At 37.2% G+C, this 20718-nt stretch overlaps 1 protein-coding gene across 2 annotated transcripts; it reads left to right on the forward strand.

Annotated features, from left to right (window-relative positions):
• Positions 1–603: 603 nt before the first annotated feature.
• Positions 604–19728, forward strand: LOC116264197 (uncharacterized). 2 transcript variants are annotated; one of them, XM_031644282.2, is made up of 7 exons: positions 604–1238; positions 2253–2400; positions 5935–6126; positions 10916–11044; positions 14638–14807; positions 15805–15935; positions 19334–19728. In XM_031644282.2, exons 1-7 carry the CDS (start codon positions 1028–1030, stop codon positions 19409–19411), a joined length of 1059 nt encoding a protein of 352 aa, XP_031500142.1. In that variant the 5' UTR covers positions 604–1027; the 3' UTR covers positions 19412–19728. The 2 variants fall into 2 exon arrangements, with proteins under 2 accessions (XP_031500142.1, XP_031500144.1); XM_031644284.2 differs by having other exon boundaries at positions 606–1238; positions 19340–19726.
• Positions 19729–20718: the final 990 nt, after the last annotated feature.

Raw genomic sequence — 20718 nt, forward strand, 5'->3', positions numbered from 1 at the left:
AAAGAGCAGCATGTTCCCCTGCCGAGGAGAATGGTTCTCTTCATCGAAGAGTTCCACAACACCACATGATTAGGCATGGGTGATTAGGCATGGGCATCGGGCCGTCCCCGCTCGATGCTCGAGCGTAGGCTTGGCCTGGTGTCCGAAACTCGAGCTCGGGTTCGTTCTAGTTCAATTCGGTTAAAATAAAAATATTTTTTAAATATAAAATTAAATATAAAATATGTTTTTAATAATGAATATTATTATTAAATAAAAAATATATAAAAATAAATCGAGCCGAATGGAGCCCCGTTGAACCAGACTTAATACATTATCGAGTCCACCATGGTTGGTTTTTTCATGCCCGAGCTCGGATTCGTTTCAATGGAGTAACGGGTGTCCGTTGAGTACTCGAGCTCGATATGATGACATTTGTGGAAAACGATGAACCATTATTGACCGTGCAAAGGGCAATTACAGAATAGAACAAAATTATATGGGCTATATAAGGGCATTTCCAAAATTTAACTGCGTTTACGAAATTTACCGATCCTCATCAACACCCGAACATAACATTGAACACAATGGTCAAGTCGACCGTGACCCCGTTTACAGAATGCCTCTTTTTTTGTGTGCTGGCGTCGCTGCCCTCGGATTCAATTGAATCCAAGGGACAACCAAGAAACACACGAGCATCCGTTTAAATGAGAGGAGTCGTGTTGCCTGGGTGAGGACCAAAGCCGATAGACTTTGAATTGTAAAACCAACTTTCGAAAGATTGTTTGCCTTCAACTGTCGGTGCTTTTCCTCTTTTTTGGCAACCTTGATGCTTGGCAGGCTTCTCCAAAAGCTTAGAAGTTTATCCGCTCTTCTCTCTCAGAAATCTTCCTTTCTCTGTCAAATTTGTGCTTTTCATCGTGGAATTCATGGCATCCATCCATCCCATCTTTACATGAAGGCAACCAACTAATTGCTTCTCTCTTAACGTCATCTGACGCTGTTCTGTGGCGTTCGCCCTTGTTAATTTGCTGCTGGAAATCTTGCAATGAGGCGGTATAAGAATGGCGCAGTTTGGGACTTCGAGTGCCAAATTCCGACGAGTCCAGATCGGACGGGGGTCGTCCTTGGCGTGGACGGGGGCGCGACTTCCACGGTGTGTGTTTGTTTGGAGATTCCCCTCTCTTGTCAATTGCCCGATCCCTTACCAGTGCTCGGCAGAGCTGCAGCCGGCTGCTCCAATCACAACAGCGTTGGAGGTCATAGGCATTTCATTGAATTAGCATTTATTGAGAAAGAAAATTTGGTGTGCTTTTTAATCTGTTACTGATGTATACCTTCCTTAATTGAAGATCGTTAGTGGCTAACGTATAGTAGCTATCGTTTATAATAATATCGGAGAACCGAAATCAGGGTTATTGGCATTGCATATTTTACGTTTTATGCAGTAATTTATATTTTTTGTGGTATGCGTGGTAAGATCTTGTTATATTAAATTACAGATACCTCCGGAATTTCTAGATTAATGAGGAGAAGAAGCTTAGCCCTTATGTTCTTTCATTGTAAACTGGATTGTTTTTATTTATTCCGTTATATTTCTTCAGTTCATTGGCTTAATGTTGATTGTTGCTCTTTATACTGACCTATGCGTAATATTCAGATGACCGTAAGTGGGTTTTTCCTATTATGAAGATCCACACATGTTCAACCAATAGTATACCTCCATTGTTTTGTTATAGATTCGTTGATTTGTATCAGAGATGGCTTGGCACTGGATATCTTATGGTTAAGTTCTATATATATATATATATATTTTTATTTTTAACCTTTTTCATATTATTGATGTTGTAGATTATTGTGCTCCTTTTCGCAATATTTTGCCGTAGACCTGACATACTTATGGTTTGCTGATTGAAAGAGAAGATGGAATATTGAAGGTTCTACTTGTTATTTATTTCTATTTTATTGACCTTTTGATTGAAAAAATAACTTGTGTTGAAACTTTGAAAGTAGGTAATGCAATAGTTTCAATGCCACCTGATTGCTTTTATAGTTTTATTTAAAAGACAATCCCCTTGCTTAACCGGACAAATTCACAGCATAAGCAACAACATTCTCATTTCATTCTTTCCAGCTGTGGTAGCAAAAAGGAATGGTTTGGATTTTTGTATTTGACTTAATTTAAATGTAGACTAAAGCCCAGCATTTGACCTCTTATTTGACAACTTAATTGCATGTCATCATAGTTACAAAATGTAACCATGTCCGTGCAGAAGCTTCAGCAAGAGAGACCCTGGAACAAGTTATTGCAGATGCCTTGTTGAATTCCAACTCCAAAAGGTCTGCTGTCCGTGCTATTTGTTTAGCGATATCTGGTGTCGACCATCCAAGAGATGAACAACGGATACTAAAATGGCTAAGGTTCGGCTCTGTATTCCCACATGCTTTCTGAGATGTATTACCATTTTCACATTGCATTCGCTGCATCATCTTATATTTTCCTTGTGAAGAAGAAGGCTTACATTCTCAGATTGTTCCCAATATTTATGTTGCTGTTATTTTTTGGACAGTTAGGATACTGCTCTGCAGAACTCCTCGAGAGAGTAGCTTTTGTATTCACTGATCTTATCCCTCATACATAGCACCACTATTGCCAGTTTATTTTCCTAGTATTTTTTTTTGTTTGAATATGCAGGAGGCTGGTGGGAACAGAATAAACCATGCTAGTACAATTTAACATGCTTTTAATATATATATATATATATATATATATAAACACATAGATGCAATAAGAACAAACTGAATTTCTGAAATTATTTGTCTAGGAATTTTATGTCAGTCTAAGTGTTTGAACCTATGTTGCATGATTGAACCTATATAGCTACAAATATCATGATTTTAGTAAAAAAAATGAAAAAAACGAAAAAAGGGAAAAATCGTGATATTTGAAAAAATATAAAAAATTAATTTATCATGATTTTTCACTTATTTTTTATTTCATTTTCTGTTATCATTTTTTAAACTTTTGTTTCATTGTTTTATTTCCTGTTGTTTTATGTATTTAACGTGGCCTCCTGGATGGAACACAATGCTTATTAATTTATCACTTTTATAATTTTAACTAGATGTTTTCTATGTATTTTGATTAGTTTCTCATTTGTTGCATTTTTTACCCAAACATTTGATTTTTTTTTTATTTTTTTTAAATCTCTGAGATTTTCCTGAGTTGTTTCCCAAAAAAACAACTTTGCTGAAAAGCACCCGAAAAGTACTTCATCGATAGAAACCTGAGATATATATATATATATATATATATATATATATATATATATATATATATATTACGTAAAAAAATAATTTGTCATGATTTTTCACTTAGTTTTTATTTCATTTTCTGTTCTCATTTTTTAAACTTTTGTTTCATTGTTTTATTTCCTCTTGTTTTATGTATTTAAATTTTAACGTGGCCTCCTAGATGCAACACAATGCTTATTACTTTATCATTGTTATAATTTTAACTAGATGTTTTTTATGTGAATTTTGATTAGTTTCTCATTTATTGTATTTTTACCCAAACATTTTGATTTTTTTTATTTATTTTTTAAACTCTGAGATTTTCCTGAGTTTTTTTCCCCAAAAAACAACTTTGCTGAAATTACCTGAAAAGTACCTCATCGATAAAAACCTGGCCACGTTTTGGCTAATATATATATATTAGATGACTAAAAATTGAAAATCTATCACTAAAAGAAAAGTCCCTACGTGAGTATTAGTGATGGTTTTGGTGCGTTAATAGTTTATGGTACTTGCAGTAATGGTTTATGTTTCTTTCATTGACGGATTTTTACTTTTTTTCCATCCGGCAACATTTGGCATTTGACAGATTTTTATAGAGAAAAAAGATAACAAAGTTTACTAGCAAAAAATGACAAAGTGCTAATCTAGAATCTGTCATATAATTTATTAATTAACTGTTTAATAGCTTCATTTGTATACAATTGTTAATATTTGTATGGTTACTTTAGTATAAATAAATAAAAAGTTTTTCTTAGAATTAGGTTTTAAAAGAGCACATGTGGTCATCCTTTTTAAAGGACGACAGGGGGGTCATCATTTAAAAAGATGACACCTCTTTCATCCTTTAGAAAGGATGAAAAACAAAGAGAGGAGGTGCCTGGCATGACTGGAACAAAAGAGGGAGGAGGAAAATAAGAGGGAAAAATAAGAGGAAAGAAAAGAAAAACAGAAAAGGGAGAACAGAAAGTTAATGGGGGAAAAAGAGAGAGTGAGGAGAGAAAATAAGAGACACTGTGTTTTTTTTTTTGGAGACTTCATATTTTGAAAATGACGTCCTAGGAGTGAGTGTAGATGCATGTGTGAAGCATCCAACATTGACACTTCATATTCTTTGAAGTGTTCCTGAAACATAGGTTTGCATTTAGGGGCATGGAAAGTTATTAGGTCATCTCATACGGTTTGGCTACAAATAGTTCTTTTGTTGCTTATACAGATGAAACACTGAAACTGATTTGATCGCAAAAGTTGTGATTTATTCATTTTGAAACACTCAAAGATAATTTCTGCGTGCTTGCTTTCCATCATTGTACTTGCTGTCATATAATTCTTTTCAGGTTGCTTGTTTTCTTCTCATTTCTTTGTTATGATTTTTGCATTATATTCTCTTACACGTGTTAAACTTCATGCTGTTTTGGCCTTTTTACATTTCTGACAGCAGTTTCAGTATGTGGCTGGTCTTTTGTTCAGCCAATCCATAATTCTGATATATTGGTCCACTGCTGGTCGATATCCTTGTGTTCTCAGGATTCAGGCAGAACTTCCCATAGCCTTTGTTGTAGAACATGCTAGCCAGTGCCTGGGTAGGAAATCCCTAAAAGGAATTCGTGTTGATACTAGTTGGCATTAAAAGAAAGAAGAAGGGGCAAAAGAAGAAGAAGAAAGGAATGCAGAGGACCTTTTCACCTCACTTTTCTTTTTTGTAATGTAAAATCCTTTTGTGTAGGCTGCCTAGGTGGTCATTCAGAGATTTGTTCTACATTATGATATGATGCATTCTACATGCATCTAGTGATGTCCTTATTAATACGTTATTACAAATATTGTTCTTGGATTTCATCTGCAAGGTTTCTCTCTTGGAAGTCCTTTAAATCTTTGCATTTATCTCTCTCTCTGCATATTTCTTTCTCTATCTCTCATAAAACTATGTACCGATGAGGAGATAAAAGGTAGCGAGGGAGAGAAGAGAGAGTCCGTCCTACTTTAAAGTAATTCTCTTTAAAATTGGGTTCTTATCACACAACAATATCATAATGATTTTATGTTGATATAAAATTGAAAGATATTTCCCTTTTTGCCTTGTGTCCTTCAGTTTTCCCTGATATAATCATGATAGTGCAAATATATTAGTGATATCTGCGACAATGATTTATACAACTGAAAGAAAAACTTTATTTGAATCTGATATATCATTATTTGAAAATGAAGTGCTTGTATCTGCTATACTTGTTTTAGTAAATCCCCTTAGTCAATATGGATATAAATGAGATAACTGGATGTCAGTTTCCACTAGGGCAAGCAAGGTGTCTTAGGCTTAACATTGCTGTAGTTACCTGAGCTATTAGAATACCATGGATCTCTTGAAAGCTTCTCCAAATTGGTACTAGTTTTTGGACATCTAGATAAAACCTTGCAAATAAATAAATTTCCTTTAATAAACTTTAAAGTGCTCTGTTACTATTTATGTTTTCAAGTTCTTAATCAATTAGTAGAATTTCATAGTCTTTAGATCTATAATTAACTTGGTAATCTTGTATTGAGGACCTTTTTGGGCAGTAGAATTTAGCTGATTATGTTTTTTGGGATGCTATCATTATTGTGCCGTTGATGTTATCTGTTACCATGTCATGGGTCATTTTATTTCTTTTTTGATATTTGCAGGGAAATGTTTCCTAGTCATGTCAATCTCCTTGTCCGAAATGATGCCGTCGCAGCATTAGCAAGCGGAACAATGGGAGATATCCATGGATGTGTTCTTATTGCAGGCACTGGGACCATAGCATATGGGTTCAGTAGAGATGGTAGAGAAGCTCGTGCTGCAGGTGCAGGACCACTGTTAGGCGATCGGGGCAGGTAACATCTAGAATGCAAAAGAAAATTGGCATTAAATATGCACATATAAAACTAAATAAATAAATTTTTGGCTTTTCAATCAATAACCAAGAATAATAAATATGCACATATAACTAAAAAAAAGCTATTTATAATTCATTGGAAATCTGAAAAGGCTCCTGTTACACAGGTGTGAATTGCTGCATGGCAATTTCAGAAGAAAACTTGGGTGTGGGTGCAGTGAGGGTACAAAAAGTTAGAAAAGCTATTGACTGTGTGACTGACATGCAGGACATTGGTGTGGCATTTTATAGAAAAAGGGCTGTATAGCAAGGATATATATATATATATATATATAATGTCAACAAATTGGAAATTTAACATTTTAAAACTAACAACCTGTCATTCTATCAATAATCAACAAACAATGAGCAAATTGTGATAAACCATGAGGTAAAATACATTACCAGATTCCAATGGCCGTTCTTGAAATAGATTTCTTTAAATTGCTCTTGGGGAAATGGTTGAAGTGCTTTTGCATCTTGGAACAAGGACATGGATGCAATTAAGCATCCTTCTTCTTCTTTAGAGGGAGGACCCCAGCAACCTTCTTATCATTGTACTTGAAATCCTTTCTTAACATACGAAATTGAAGTTTTAACAAGACATAATCATGACAAAAATAACACAATACCTTATCCTTACCCTTGTTTTGTTGCTTGTTGCAATTGTTGTTAAAATGCATTGGTCCATGTGGTTTTGTATAGTTTTCCAGCTTACATGCCACGAGCTTTATTCTTTTCAATTTTAGATGGTGTGTCTAACACACTCTTGACAGTCTTATTCATGCTGAGCTTTTTTTCTTTTCCCATTAAATTTGGTAAGAGTTTGATGGAAGAGGTGGAGGTGAAAAAAAGATAAAAGAAAGGTCCTAACTTCTTCAAACTGGTGTATCAACCCATATGAAAAGGTAAACCTATTTTTTATTCAACTTGAGCTCTTTTTACTTCATTATATTGATAATTTTCTCCCTATTTTGGTTCAAGTTGAGATAATTTATCCAAACCAAAGACAACTCCATAAAAGCAGTGTTTAATACTTCTGTCTCCTTACTAAATATTTTTAGTTTTTTCCTAAAAATAATTTTTATAAGCCATATTTTCTTGGGTAGGCATACTGGGTAGGCATTCCCATGCTTCACTTGACCCATTTTCCCATAATCACAGCTACAAATAGGTAATTTGTGTTAATTTTAGTATGTGACTGGTTAATGAAATCTAATTTCCTCGTTCTCGTTGGGCTTGAAGATGAGCCTTAATTTTGCATAAGTACTGTTTCCTCCTGCTGGGCAGGAGCGCTGATAGCCACAGGTGCTATCATTGGTATCAGAGTCAGCTTAAGTAAACTCAGAGCTATTTCTGAGCATGAGGTTCTCTCTGTGCTAGAAGGCTTCAAGGAGCAAATGGAGAAGGAGCGTCAGCTGGTGGTATTGCGACTGGAAACCATGGAACATGAGCACCAAGACGCAGGCAGTCAAATGGTTGGAGTACAGCAGAAGGTCGAGCATTTCTTAGCAGCCCAAAAGATGTTCAAGCACTTGTCATGAAGTCCGGGAAAAGATAAGCCCTCACCCCTCCCCTAAAAATACCTCTTCCTTCCAGCTGAATGGAGGGAGGCACCACAGGCATCCTCCTCTCAACGGGGCACTACTCCAGGGAGAAGAGGATCACATGAGGTCTCTAGAATCTCATCCAATGTGAGAAAATAGCGGCCCATTCAATAAGATGGAATTTCCACGTTTCTCTGGGGAAGACCGCTTAGTTGAGTTTTTCGTGCAGAACAATTTTTGAGTGTCAATGTGTCCCAATGTTGCAGTGAGTCATTCATGCTGCAATTTATTTGGAGAGGACTGCTATTCAGTGGTATAGATGGATGGTCACCCAATAGGGCAAGCCAAATTGGGAGCAATTTGTAGAGGCCCCTCCATCAGATTTGGCCCCCATCAATGTACATAGATTACAATTTATAATTATTGAACATCAAGCAAAGAGGGCTGGTAGTAGAATATCAAGCAAAGTTTGAGGAGTTGAACAATATGATAAAGGGCTGGCACACAAAGGCATTAACTGGACCCTTCGTAGTGGATTTGAAGGACAAAATCCATAGAGGAGTGCAAGCTGCGGAGCCCCAACCTCCGGTGGAAAGCTTTGAGTTGGCCAGGGCTGCTGAGGGAAAGTAGTCCGACTGAACTTTAGAGTTAAGAGAACCAAAAACAGGCAGACTGAATGCATTCAAGCCCATGACAACATCCAGAGGCATAGGCGAGGCCCTGCCCAATCGGCGAAAGGAAGGGCATGAAGTAACTATGGTGAATAAACTGAGCCCGAAGCAGATTAAAGATGAACGATGCAAAGGGTTTGTGCTTCCACTGAGAAGAAAAATGAATACCTGGGCATGTATGCAGGCGATTGCGCATGTATCTAGTTGACGAGGAAGAAGATGACATCCTGCCCAAGGAGGAATCTGATAATGGGGCTGCAAACAAAGCAACATGAGTAGATCAGTCGCCCAGAAATATCATTTCATGCTCTGACTGTAGACTTTGTACCTGAGGTTAAGTGGGTGATGGGGAACTTGAAGGGAAGGAAGGTTAGCATCCTTGTAGATACCAGATCCACACAACTTTGTGTTCCGAAGAACATCGAAAACGTGTGGATGCATTACTATGGAACAGCCTGAATTTCACATGATACTGGGTGATGGAGGTTCCCCGGTGTGTCATGGAAGGTGTCCTCAAGAAACGATAGAGATTCAAGGGCCGCACTTTCAGGTGGAGCTCTATCTCTCACTCATGGGTGGGGTGGATGTACCGTGTAGTACTCAAAATATAGAGGTTGAGGTAGCTGGGCAGAATTGAATGTATTTTGTGCATATGAGGATGAAATTTAAAGGTGACCAAGGGGAAATAATGATACAGGTGGTGCCAGTATGTGCGCAAAGGCAGATGAGGAATTAAGCAAAACAAGTCACCAATCTGTCGGTTTACATCTGCTCCTCATGACTAAAGGAGAGGGTACAGCTGCTGGTCATCAACCAACAGGCCAGACCATTCTGTTGTGCATGGGGAAAGTCAATTTCAGCATGCTCCTACTTCTGTGCACATGAAAGCTGTGATGATTGTTTGTTACATCAAGAATACCATCAACAAGGGAGTATTTTGATTCTTATCTTCTTCTTTGGAATTGATTGCTTACACTAATGCTGATTGGGGAGGTGATCCCAACAATCGGCATTCTACTATTTGGATTTTGTCTTCTTAGGTTCATCCCTGGTTTTATGGAATGCAAGAAGCAGCAAAAGACCTCACTGCCTCCATGGAAGCATAATACAGGGCAATGGCATCAGTTACTAGGGATATTATCTGGCTGAGAAGTCTACTCAAAGATATGGGAACTGTCATTGATGAACCAACAAAGTTGTGTTGTGACAATGAAAGTGCTATGCGTGTTGCTAGCACCAACAATCTCCAATTTCCATGAGGACAAAGAACATTGAAATGGATTGTCACTTTGTGAGAGAAGAATTTCTAAAGAAATCTATTGAGTTGCCCTTTGTCACGTCCCAATTCCAGTTTGCAGACTTCTTCCCCAAAGGGCTTGCAGCACCCTGATTCTCATTTCTTCTTAGCAAACTTTTCGTGATCCCATTGTAAGTTTGAGGTTGGGGGGAAGGGGTCGGGGGGTTAGGAAATATACAATTAATCCTTTAGATAGCTGAATTTTTGTGTAGGATTCATCAGTCGCTTTTAATGCATTTTCTTTCTCTTTTTGTGTATTTTTTATATATTGTTGTATTTTATTTTTTGCTGCATAATGCAGCACCATTCAGTCATTGGACTCTTCAACAGCTAAAAAATTTAGCTGCTGGAGACTCCAACAGTGACGTTTTTGCTATTTATTTTGGTGCTCTTGTATATCCTTCAGGATTTTGTAAGCCTGAATGTATGATGTTTTGTGAGTAATAGATGATTCTTTTCAGTGCATTAGTGCACGATTTCCCCAATCCTTGAAAGAGCTCTGTACGAACCTGATATCGACAGTGTTGAGTCTATATTCAGCAGTTTGAAATAAGTGTGATCAGGGAAAATTTTATTACTTTGCATATTTTAACATACTTTATGGTTTGATACATATGACAATTTTTTACCATGATTTTAAGGTCTAGATACAACCAAAATGGATACTACAGCATCACGTTTGATATCCTTCAATCCAATTTCCTCCATGGTAAGCATCGACAAGGTTTTGTCCATGATGGAATATCCAGTCAATGCCAAAGACTGGACCTAAGTCAAATTTGTTTTGTTGAATATTGTCAAATTGGAAAAAGACTGAAGTTTTTGGGCTTGATGTTGTCTAATCTTGAAGTGTCTCAATGTTTCCATGAAGGCTCCAAAAGCACAATTTTGTCCTAAAACTTGGTTATTGTTGAATGTGGTGTTGTTAGGAGGAGTTAGCCACTGATATTTATATATGATTGAGTAAATGTGTTTGGGAATATTTTGTTACCATGTTGACAATTCGACCATTTTCAGGTAGATTGTGATAGCTAGAGGCTAGAAAAACATTACAGTTAAATTAGATGGAGATAATTTTAAATATGGCCTCTTAACACATAAAACAGTGAATGATATTTTATGTTACTATGGCACCAGAAAAATACATATATAATGCTATGTGGTAGCAGGTCCATGTACTTTCTCATTCCATTCTTTATAAGGTAGACATGACTTGATCAGTTTATGATGCAGTGGCTATGGAATTGCTGCAGAAGCACTGACTGCAGTTATACGGGCTCATGATGGTCGTGGACCAAAGACAACTCTCACCACATGTATTCTGCAGAAGCTTGGGCTGTCTTCGCCTGATGAAATTATTGGGTAACGTTTGGTCTTATCCATCTTTGGCATCATTTGCTGAGGACAATGCATATCAGAGACCAAAAAGGTCACACTTTGCCAATAAAATGCACCTATCAACAACAATATTTTATTTGTAGGCACTGCCACACATTTTATTGCCCAAGTTGTTCTCCACTAATATTTTCAAACTGTAATTTTCTATAACTGACTCCAAAGTTTTGCTCAGTCAACAATAACTTTCACATGTAACATTGATAGGGGTACCTTTCTTTCTCTTACTTTTTAGCCAAAGAGAAGTACTGACTGCAGTTATACGGGCTCCTGATAGGGCCATTGGATTGCCCAAGAGCAACAGCTAGCTGGTCAATTAAATGACCAATGTGCCAAAAAAGAAAGTACATAGGCTGTCACACCCCAACACTTTGACCCTAAAATAATTTTTTTTTTGTTCAAACATAAAACATTGAGGTGTGACGACAACACGATTCAAAATGAAAGGAGCGATGCAAATCAAAGACAATGGAACAAACTTTCCATTATATAATAAATTTTGTGCATACAAAATTACTTCACATTTCTCAATGACACATATGACAAAAATGCTCCAAAACGAAAACATTGATGCCTAACAAAAACAAGACTTCAAAGAGACTTAAACATGATGTGCCGGCACTAAAATAGACCCAAAATCTTCTCAGTTGATGTGAGTTGAGCCATCTGATCAACCTGCTGCTCCGGATCCACCAAAACCTGAAAAAAATGAAACAACAGAAGGCTTACCCTTCGCAGTATGACAACACATCAGATAAATCCCTAACCCTCTAAGGTAAGGGCTTGAATCTGGGATATAACAAATACAATAACAAAACACTATCATGTCGTGATAGGAGCATGCAGTTCCCCTCACATATACCATGACATGTAAAGGCCACTCAATGACTACAATTAACACATTTAATAATCACATTCATTTTATGCGTATTCACTTCATGCACATTTTTTTCATTTACAGTAGCTTTAGTGAATTGACAGTTCCTGTGGGTGAAAACATAGACACGTGCACACTATGGGCGACCTACAGTCAGGAGACAACCCCTGTAGTGGCTTGAAACAGTACGGATCCGTTCACGCTGCAACGGTAGATCACTCGTCCATGGATTTGTGAATTCCAGGAAGAGTTGCTCAGCCTTTCTTAGGACACCCAAGTTGGGAAGGTGGAAGCCCAACGCTCCAAGCACATCACACAATGATATCTTGGGGCCTTGCACCACCTGCGCTTCGAGCAGGCGAGACCAATTGAAGGTAGGACATCTCCCAAATACATTGTCATAACCCACTGGCCTCACATCTATTATTCTTTCTTACTTATCATTATGATAGCACATTCACAAAATAACCAGCTAGCACCTAAGGTTGGTTCATTTCACGAGTGCATCTATACCTCCAAACGCCTCCACGAGGGCTATACATATAGCCAATACTCTTTGTTAGCCGTCATAACTTTACGGGTACAACTACTCCTTAAATTCATTCAATTACATCATGCCCGTGATAATGTATACGAAACTTATTACAACATTCACATCAATCAAACACATCAATTACATATTTCAAAACTTAGCCGAACCACAGAGAGTAGTTTCGATCCGTGATTGGCTCGTAGTTGTCATATACAATTATCATTTTAGGATGCTTTCTAATGCGCAATCGGGGTCGAAGAGATACTTGACTCGATACCCCACCTCATCTGTCCTAAGCAGTTATCATTGCTAGCATGCACATGCAATTGCGTAGTAATTTAAAAAAAAAAACGAAACCAATCTCATAACAATTCAATCACATGCATACATAATCATAACACAAACATAGGATCCAACAAACCTAAAGGGCACACATTCTAAGGTTGGCCCCGGGCAGAGATTTGCCTGGAATGCAGCCATACCTGTCGCGCATCGCCAAAAATACAAAAAATGCCTCAAGCTTCGAATCTTGTCGCTCGAGGTCTACTCGACGTGCCTGGTGTACCTGCAAAATCCCTGCAGGTAGGTTATCGCCTCAAGAGTGTGCCGACATGTAGTATCAGCCCATAGAGCCCTCCAAAAGGTTTCTTTCCAACTCCTAGAGGTTTTGACCAAACGATTTAAGTTTCGAGCTTCAATTTGACCCATCACCCGAATGTTTCTCACTTGTTTTTTTAGTTGAAGCATCGACCCGCAATTAAGCTTCCCAACAAACGAAGTATATGTAGTTATGTACATCAAAAGCATACTTCACGAGTTCGCTAAATGGTTCTAAGCCTTTTCAACATCATCAAAATCTCTAACATGCTTCCCAACCGCTTCAAAAATCAACCCATCATGCTAAAAAGATAATTTATACATGGACCCTCATCCTTCTCAAAATATTCGATGTCGAAGTCATACTCTAGAAGCTTGGCCAACCATCGCTGCTGCGTTGGATTTGGAAACGCGCTGCTTCAACATGTATCTTAAGCTGTTGTGGTCTGTTTTTACTAGAAATCGGTGACCAATAAGATATGGTCTCCATTTTTCGACTGTGAGTACTATGGCCAAGAGTTCCTTCTCATATGTCGAGAGTAGTTTGGCATGGCTGGTGAGTGCCTTCGACATATAGGCGATAAGGTGTCCATCCTGACTGAGAACGGCCCCAATACCGATGTCACATGCGTCAGTCTCGACGACAAATGGTTTGTTGAAGTCGGGGAGGGTGAGTATTGGTGCTGACATTAGGGCCGACTTCAAGCTATCGAATGCGGCTCGTGTCTTCTCGGTCCATAAGAATGGCCCCTTCTTCAACATCTGTGTCAAATACCGTAGCCCTAAATAAATCTACAGTAGTACCCTGTCAAGCCTAAAAACCCATGTAAGCTTTTCAAATCCTTGGGCAATGGCCATTTATCCATCGCATGCAACTTTTCGGGGTCGGCTCTTACCCCTTCCTTCGACACAATATGCCCAAAGTAGCCTATAGACGACTGGCCGAAACTACACTTGGACCTTTTGGCCTATAGGTTGTTTTCCCTTAGAAGCTGCAGAGTCTTCTTTAGATGTACAGCATGTTGCTCAAGAGACCGACTATATACAAGAATATCATCAAAGAAGACTAGGGTGATATTGCGAAAACGGCGTTTAGGACTCATGATGGACACTATGAGTTCCTACTCATGCCATTTGGTTTAACAAATGCGTTGGCAACATTCCAACGTTGCATGAATGACATATTCAGGCGTCACCTCCGAGATTTCATCCTAGATATATGCATTTTTGTGCATCTTTTCATACATATATACATAATGACATTATGGACATTTCTTTCTAGCTTGTAGGTATATGCATTTGGGTGTATGACTTCATCATAGATACATACTGACATTATGTACATTGTGTACATATAAATGTGTGTGTGCATGTGTGTATGTGTGTGGCTGGATTTATGCAAGCATACATGAGCAGGTGCCCTGTGATTATGCTAGTTTCTAAAGAAAATTTTAGGATTCATCACTATTCACTTTTCTAATTATTAGATATGATCAGTTTATGAGGGTTAAAAATTTTGAGTTTGGGTTTCTTATTTCCTTTTACTTCTGGCAGCTGGGTCTATGCAGATCAATCTTGGGCTCGTGTTGCTGAACTTGTTCCCACGGTAGTAGCCTGTGCAGATGCAGGTGATGAGGTTGCGAATAAGATCTTGCTTGACTCTGTTCATGAGTTGGCAGCTAGTGTTAGAGCGGTTGCCCAGAGACTTGCCTTAAGTGGTGAAGGTGAAACTTATCAAAATTGTCCCTATTTTAAAGATGCATTTATTTCTGTGTTAGTAATAAATGCTTGAGTGCTTTTGAATGGTCATGTCATGTTCTCAGATGCTGAGGTAGAGGTGAATACTTTCTTTCTTGACTGTTGATATTATCATGTCCTTGAAGTACCATGTTTCCAAGATCTTGATCTGAAACCATTTCAATTTGGTTAATTTCTTGAACTACAAATTTTACATGATAATTTTTGTCTTGTTATTTCTATTTGTGATTTTGTTCAAACTGCCCTTTCCCGAAATGAGCGGAACATGATTTCTGGATTTTTAGTAGTTTTTTTGCCACATCCAATTGTCCTTAGTGCAAAAGACCTGAAGTAAGGCAGGCCTTTACAATACAAATTGGGTTGTATATTGAGGGTATTGAGTCAATGTCATATTGTGAGTCCTATGTATTGAGTCATAATGTATCGCATTAGAAGTGTTGAGGGCATTTTGAGACATCTGCTGTAAGATTATGGAGGAGTAGATGATAAAGGAGGTTAGGTCACATCCCTGGGACATGAGTATTAGGGTTCTTTTTCTTCTCCTTCTTCCTAGTTATTCCTGCATATTGAGTTCTCTGTTTTATTACAGGCCTTAGTGCCCTTGTGATGTGTTATATATCTGTTTAACAGCTTGACTCGCAAAGATTTCATGTCATTTGAAGGCCTAGAACTTAGGCAACAAAAGCAAGGCAACACATGAAATACGCTTGAATGCAAGGACTCTTATTGATGAACTTGGAAATAATAAAATACAAAGTAAGGGTCACTCAGTGGTGCTGGTGGAACTCAATCTGTTTGCAAAATTATATTTGGTAAAGCTTTTCATGCTACATGGTATCAGTTGTCCAGTATTTTTGAGCTTTCTTATTCTACAAAAATAGTCATCTGTTATTGCATTTTGCAATGCTTCCTTATGTTGGTCAAAGACATCATATGGGTCACCAATAGAATTTTGAATTTCAGATGGGAGTGGCTCGTTCCCCCTTGTTATGGTTGGTGGTGTTTTTGAAGCTAACAAGGGATGGGATATTGGAAGGGAGGTGGTAAACTGTATACGCAAGGATTATCCTGGTGTTGATCCTATTAAGCCAAAGGTTTGTTCACTTTTTTTTTTTCTTTTCTGGAACCTATACTGTTAGTGGTCATCCGAGAGTCTTGACTAAACTGAGCTACAATGTTGTGTGTCCGATGTGATGCATTACATTGTGAAGTAGTTTTACCTGACTCAGCCCAAAATAGATATAATGAGGCTTCTCTTCCAATCTAAGTATGCGGTTAAACATGTCTATGCTTTCCAATCTAGAGATATACTGAAAGTGAGCACTCCAGATTGAAAGTAATAAGTTTAAAAAATTAATGTCTTTAAACATGTTATTGGTTCTGAATTACTCTGGCACACTTGGAAGACTGATGACAAACAAATAAATAGAGGCATGCAAATAGCATTGTTTGTTACATTCTAGATAAGTTACTTCTTCTGTGGTAGTCCTGATTCTATATGTTCAAACTTTTAAATTTTGTTGTTCTGTTTGATGATACCTGCATATTTCATTTTTCTTTTTTGCAGTTATTCTGTTGAACACATTTGTAGAAAGCATAGTGTAACACATGTTTGACTCAAAATAGGATAAAATATTGTGTAAATCATGGTACTGTGAAAATTTAATAAAAATAAAAAAATACGAAAAATTCATATCAGAAGAAAATGATGTTTAGTACAAATAAACATTTTTTATGCCAGTGAATTTCACAATGTTCAGTAGTAAATGTATTGTAAGACTGGATCAAGTAGTTAGAGGCTCTGGTTGGTGCCTAGAGAGGCACTTAAATGGTCAAGTCGTCATCCAGCTGGGACTAGTCAGCCTAGTCAGGACCCAAAAGAAGTTTGAAACATTAACATGAGTATTTCAGACTAGCTTATAAACTAAAATTAATTAAAAACAAGTTCATATGTTTATAGCAGTTCATGATCACATGTATTTTAGCTCTTAGGTTATTAAAAAGAAAAAAAGAAAAGAAAAGAAAAAGCCTAAGCACCCCTATCTAGAGATCACTTACTGTCCTAGGTGCTTTTAGATATTTATTTTGTCTCATTTGTATTAAAAACTGAATGTAAGGTGATAATACCTCATGTATTATTATATGTACTTGTAGTTTCCTACTTGTATTGGGAAGGATTCTAGTTTTACATGGCACCAGAGCAGCTGAACTGATAGATAATACAAGTTGCTGTCCTAGGCAGTGTTTTAGAACTTGCTGCGTCAACTCGTCGACTTAGTTGACTAGAATTTGGGAAAATTTTATGACATGTTGGAAAGAACTAGAAGAAGAAAAACCCTTTGAAATATGAAGTTGGTGATGTCAGGAGGTAAAAATTAAAAAGCTTTAGGTGGGATACTTGACAAAACCGGCATTATGCCAAAAAATAGATCCAGGATCTGATGATGATTTTTAGAAAACTATAGGGAGTATCTGACCCAACGACCTTCAGAATAATGAGCAGAATCAAACAATCTGACTGAGAAATCACAACTGACATTTTTCATGATGCTGGAGAAGATCCACCATCTGATTATTTCAGAATTCAGATCCAGATGCAGGCATAGATAGAAAAAACGGATTCAGGAATAGATAAGGAAAGGCATTGAACAGTATGAACTTATAGATACTGATTTATGGAAGACAAAGAAATATGGATCTCAGGCATAGACATATGTGGGACAGAGAAGGAGGAAATTAGTTAACTTGGAGAGTTAAAATATGGTCATACCTTGTGGAAACAGTTCTAGAGCCAGTTCTTCACAAGGCTTTAATACAATGTTAAAATTCTGAGTCATCCAAAATCTTTCACAAGAAGAGATAGGGGACTTTGAGAGAGAAGGAGGCTGCAATACGTTCAGGAAAATTCAGAAATGTGGGTGCTAGCTCTATTACAGATTCTTATTAACATATTATATTGTTTAGGTTACAGAAATACTCTTACCTGCCATAAATGAGACACCAGCTGATATGTAACACATCGGTCTGATTGAATTGTATCTAATCCCAACCCCAACACCTTAGGTACTTTTCACCAGCACATTTAGGCTGTGTTGATCCTCTTGATTAAAACTTTCATGACAAAACCATGCTTCAGGTTTCATCTTCCTAAAACTTTTCATAACAAAACTTTGTCTCTTAGCTCTCATCCTTTTGATTAAAACTTTTTTCAGCAAAACCTCTGTCATCAAGCTTATACTTTTGTTTTATACACCGGTTTTGGACCTGCAATATTTTTCACATCGAGTTTGCTGCTTCCCAAACATAAAAGAATCAAGATTTGTGTAGGTGGTGGCACCTCTTCTTTTCTTTTTTCCTTTGAGTAGGTGGAACCATCCTCCTGTACCTCATCCATAACAAGTACTGACTGCATATTTATTTCAAATTTGAATCTTCAAGAACATTCTAAAGACATCTCGTACTACAAAAACTTTGTTCTTAAGCAATGTTTTAAAACCCGGTTGCTCGGGACTCGACTTGCCCATATGTGACTTCTGACTTGGCTGGTCAGCTTGGTGATTCGGACTGAGTTTTGTTGGCCATTTTTTAAGAAAAAAAAATATGGCTTGTCATGGATACAATCTATCGACCAAGATTCATGATCAAACACAGGAAATTAATACTTCTTAATGCAATATGTTTTGTTCACAATTTTTTTTTTTTTTTTAAATGTGGTTAGCCATCAGTGTACAGCTCAAGAGTCATGTTCAAGCACGAGAAATTAATCCTTCTTATCAATGCGATATAGCAGGCCAAGTTCAAAATTAAGGAAACTAGTATGGCATAGTAAAAACAGCAGACCGAGAGAGAGAGAGAGAGAAGCGAGCAAGCAAAAAGGGACACCAAAAAAATTCAAGATCAGAGAAACTAATATGGAAGAGCAAAAGCAGTAGACCAACTTGAGTCATTTTGAGTCATACAGGAAACTTGCCCAAGTCATGGCCAAGTTAAATGATTATTGTACCATTGTATTTCTTCGTTGCATGGAGATGTTTGCTGTTCTTTTTTCTTTAACTGAGATCTTAATGCTACATGCTCTTACAGGTCTTCAGCTCTCTTCGGTTTTTGCTTACTATTCATTTATTTACTATCCCTTTTGTTGTAAATTTTTTGGACGAGATTTTTTGAAGGGCTTAAGCTACAATCACAGTTTTCGAAAACTGGGGTTATGAACCATCTGATAGATTTTTGAGCTGAACAGAAGTATCCTGGAAAATCCCTGTAAGCATGGCCTTTCGTGCTTCTGATCTGCAGTGAAATGATGAGATGTGTGTTTGAAAACCACCCTTCCTATTCTTTGAAAACTTCCATTTATTATGTTCCGTAGTAGAAAGACATTACATCCAGTAATTTCACCACTGATATCTTGTTCATAAACATTGTAGCTATTTAGTTTAGAAATTAAACATTTGCTGCTCTATTGTCAGTATGACATGCATCTTTCTTTTGCAAGATGCAGCTAGAGCCTGCCACTGGAGCAGCTTTACTTGCTTGGAACTTATTTCTTGACCATAATGGACGTAGGAGCTGACAATCTTTTTCTACTAGCTCATGCTAGTTGTATAGTATGTTTATCTCCATCATTTAGATTAAAAGAAGTTATTAATAGGATAGATTTTTTTTTTTTTTTATCAACTGTGATTTTCCTAATTTTTGGACTGCCCTCCAAAAGCTGAGGGTATTATTGATATCTTGCTTAGTCAGTATGGGTCTAGATTTATTCTTACTGTTGAACAATGATATGAAAGCAGAATATGAAACTGTTCTTCAAAGGATTCCTGCAATATGCAAAACTGTCAAGCATGACTGGAAAGTTTTTGTATCTTGTGTTTCATAAATGAATGCCATGACATTAGCTATGGAAGCAGAGATGAGAAAAAGCGTCAGTTTGGATTAGAAAAAGGAACGAGATCGACTGGTTTTGTGTTGTTCTCTTGACTTTGCTGATTAAATTTGCCGTTTTTTAAGAAGCATTAGAAAATGATACCCTGAATAAACAGAAAGAGTACATTTCGAGTCCAATTTACACTTGATCGAGGTTTGCATCAAAATGTAATATAGTATTCCTGGTCATGTGTCTGTAAATATGAAATGTACGAAACTTAAATCTAACTTGTCAAAATCTACACCTTATATCGTTTACTTACTGGATTTTTTTAAAAATCAATTATAAAAATATGAAAAGGGTGTGAGGGAATTAAACTATGATTTTAATCGTCACCATAGAAAGGAAAAAGCAACTGTAAACTAGAATTGACGTCAGGTCACATCTACTTTTACGATGCAGCATATGACTACATGTTTAGCGATGTCTAGTTTGTTAGTGTATTAATGATGGTTCACTAATAAGTGACCGACGGAATTTTTACCTTGTTAATAAAACCACCAGATGAGCTGTTCTAAGGGATGTACCAATTATTTTGTCCTGGAGATCGCAGAATATTCCATTTTACTTAAGTCTCTCGGGAACTAGAGATGGTTTTCAAAATAAAATCCCTTTAAGATGAACTATTTTTTCTTTAATTTTTCACTCAACTGGGTTTCGATGTGAGGAAGGCTCTCTTTCTCCATTGCTCGAGCTTGCTTCACCAAAGCGGCAAGCCTAAACCAATTTTAAAAGCCTTTCCGTCGTAAAGTAAGACATTTCCAAACTTAATCAGTGTTCGAACCTCCGGCAAAATCATGGATCCTATTCTCTATCTTGACCCGGTAATCCAAATCTGCATTCAACATCCAAAATGGGTCAGATTAGACTCCTAATCCAAACCCTCTGTTTGAACCCCAGATCTAGACCCAAATCCAACATTTCAGATCGGGTCAGATCTTTGTTGCAAATCT

This window comes from Nymphaea colorata, chromosome 11, assembly GCF_008831285.2.
Source record: "Nymphaea colorata isolate Beijing-Zhang1983 chromosome 11, ASM883128v2, whole genome shotgun sequence".
Taxonomy (NCBI): Eukaryota; Viridiplantae; Streptophyta; class Magnoliopsida; order Nymphaeales; family Nymphaeaceae; genus Nymphaea; species Nymphaea colorata.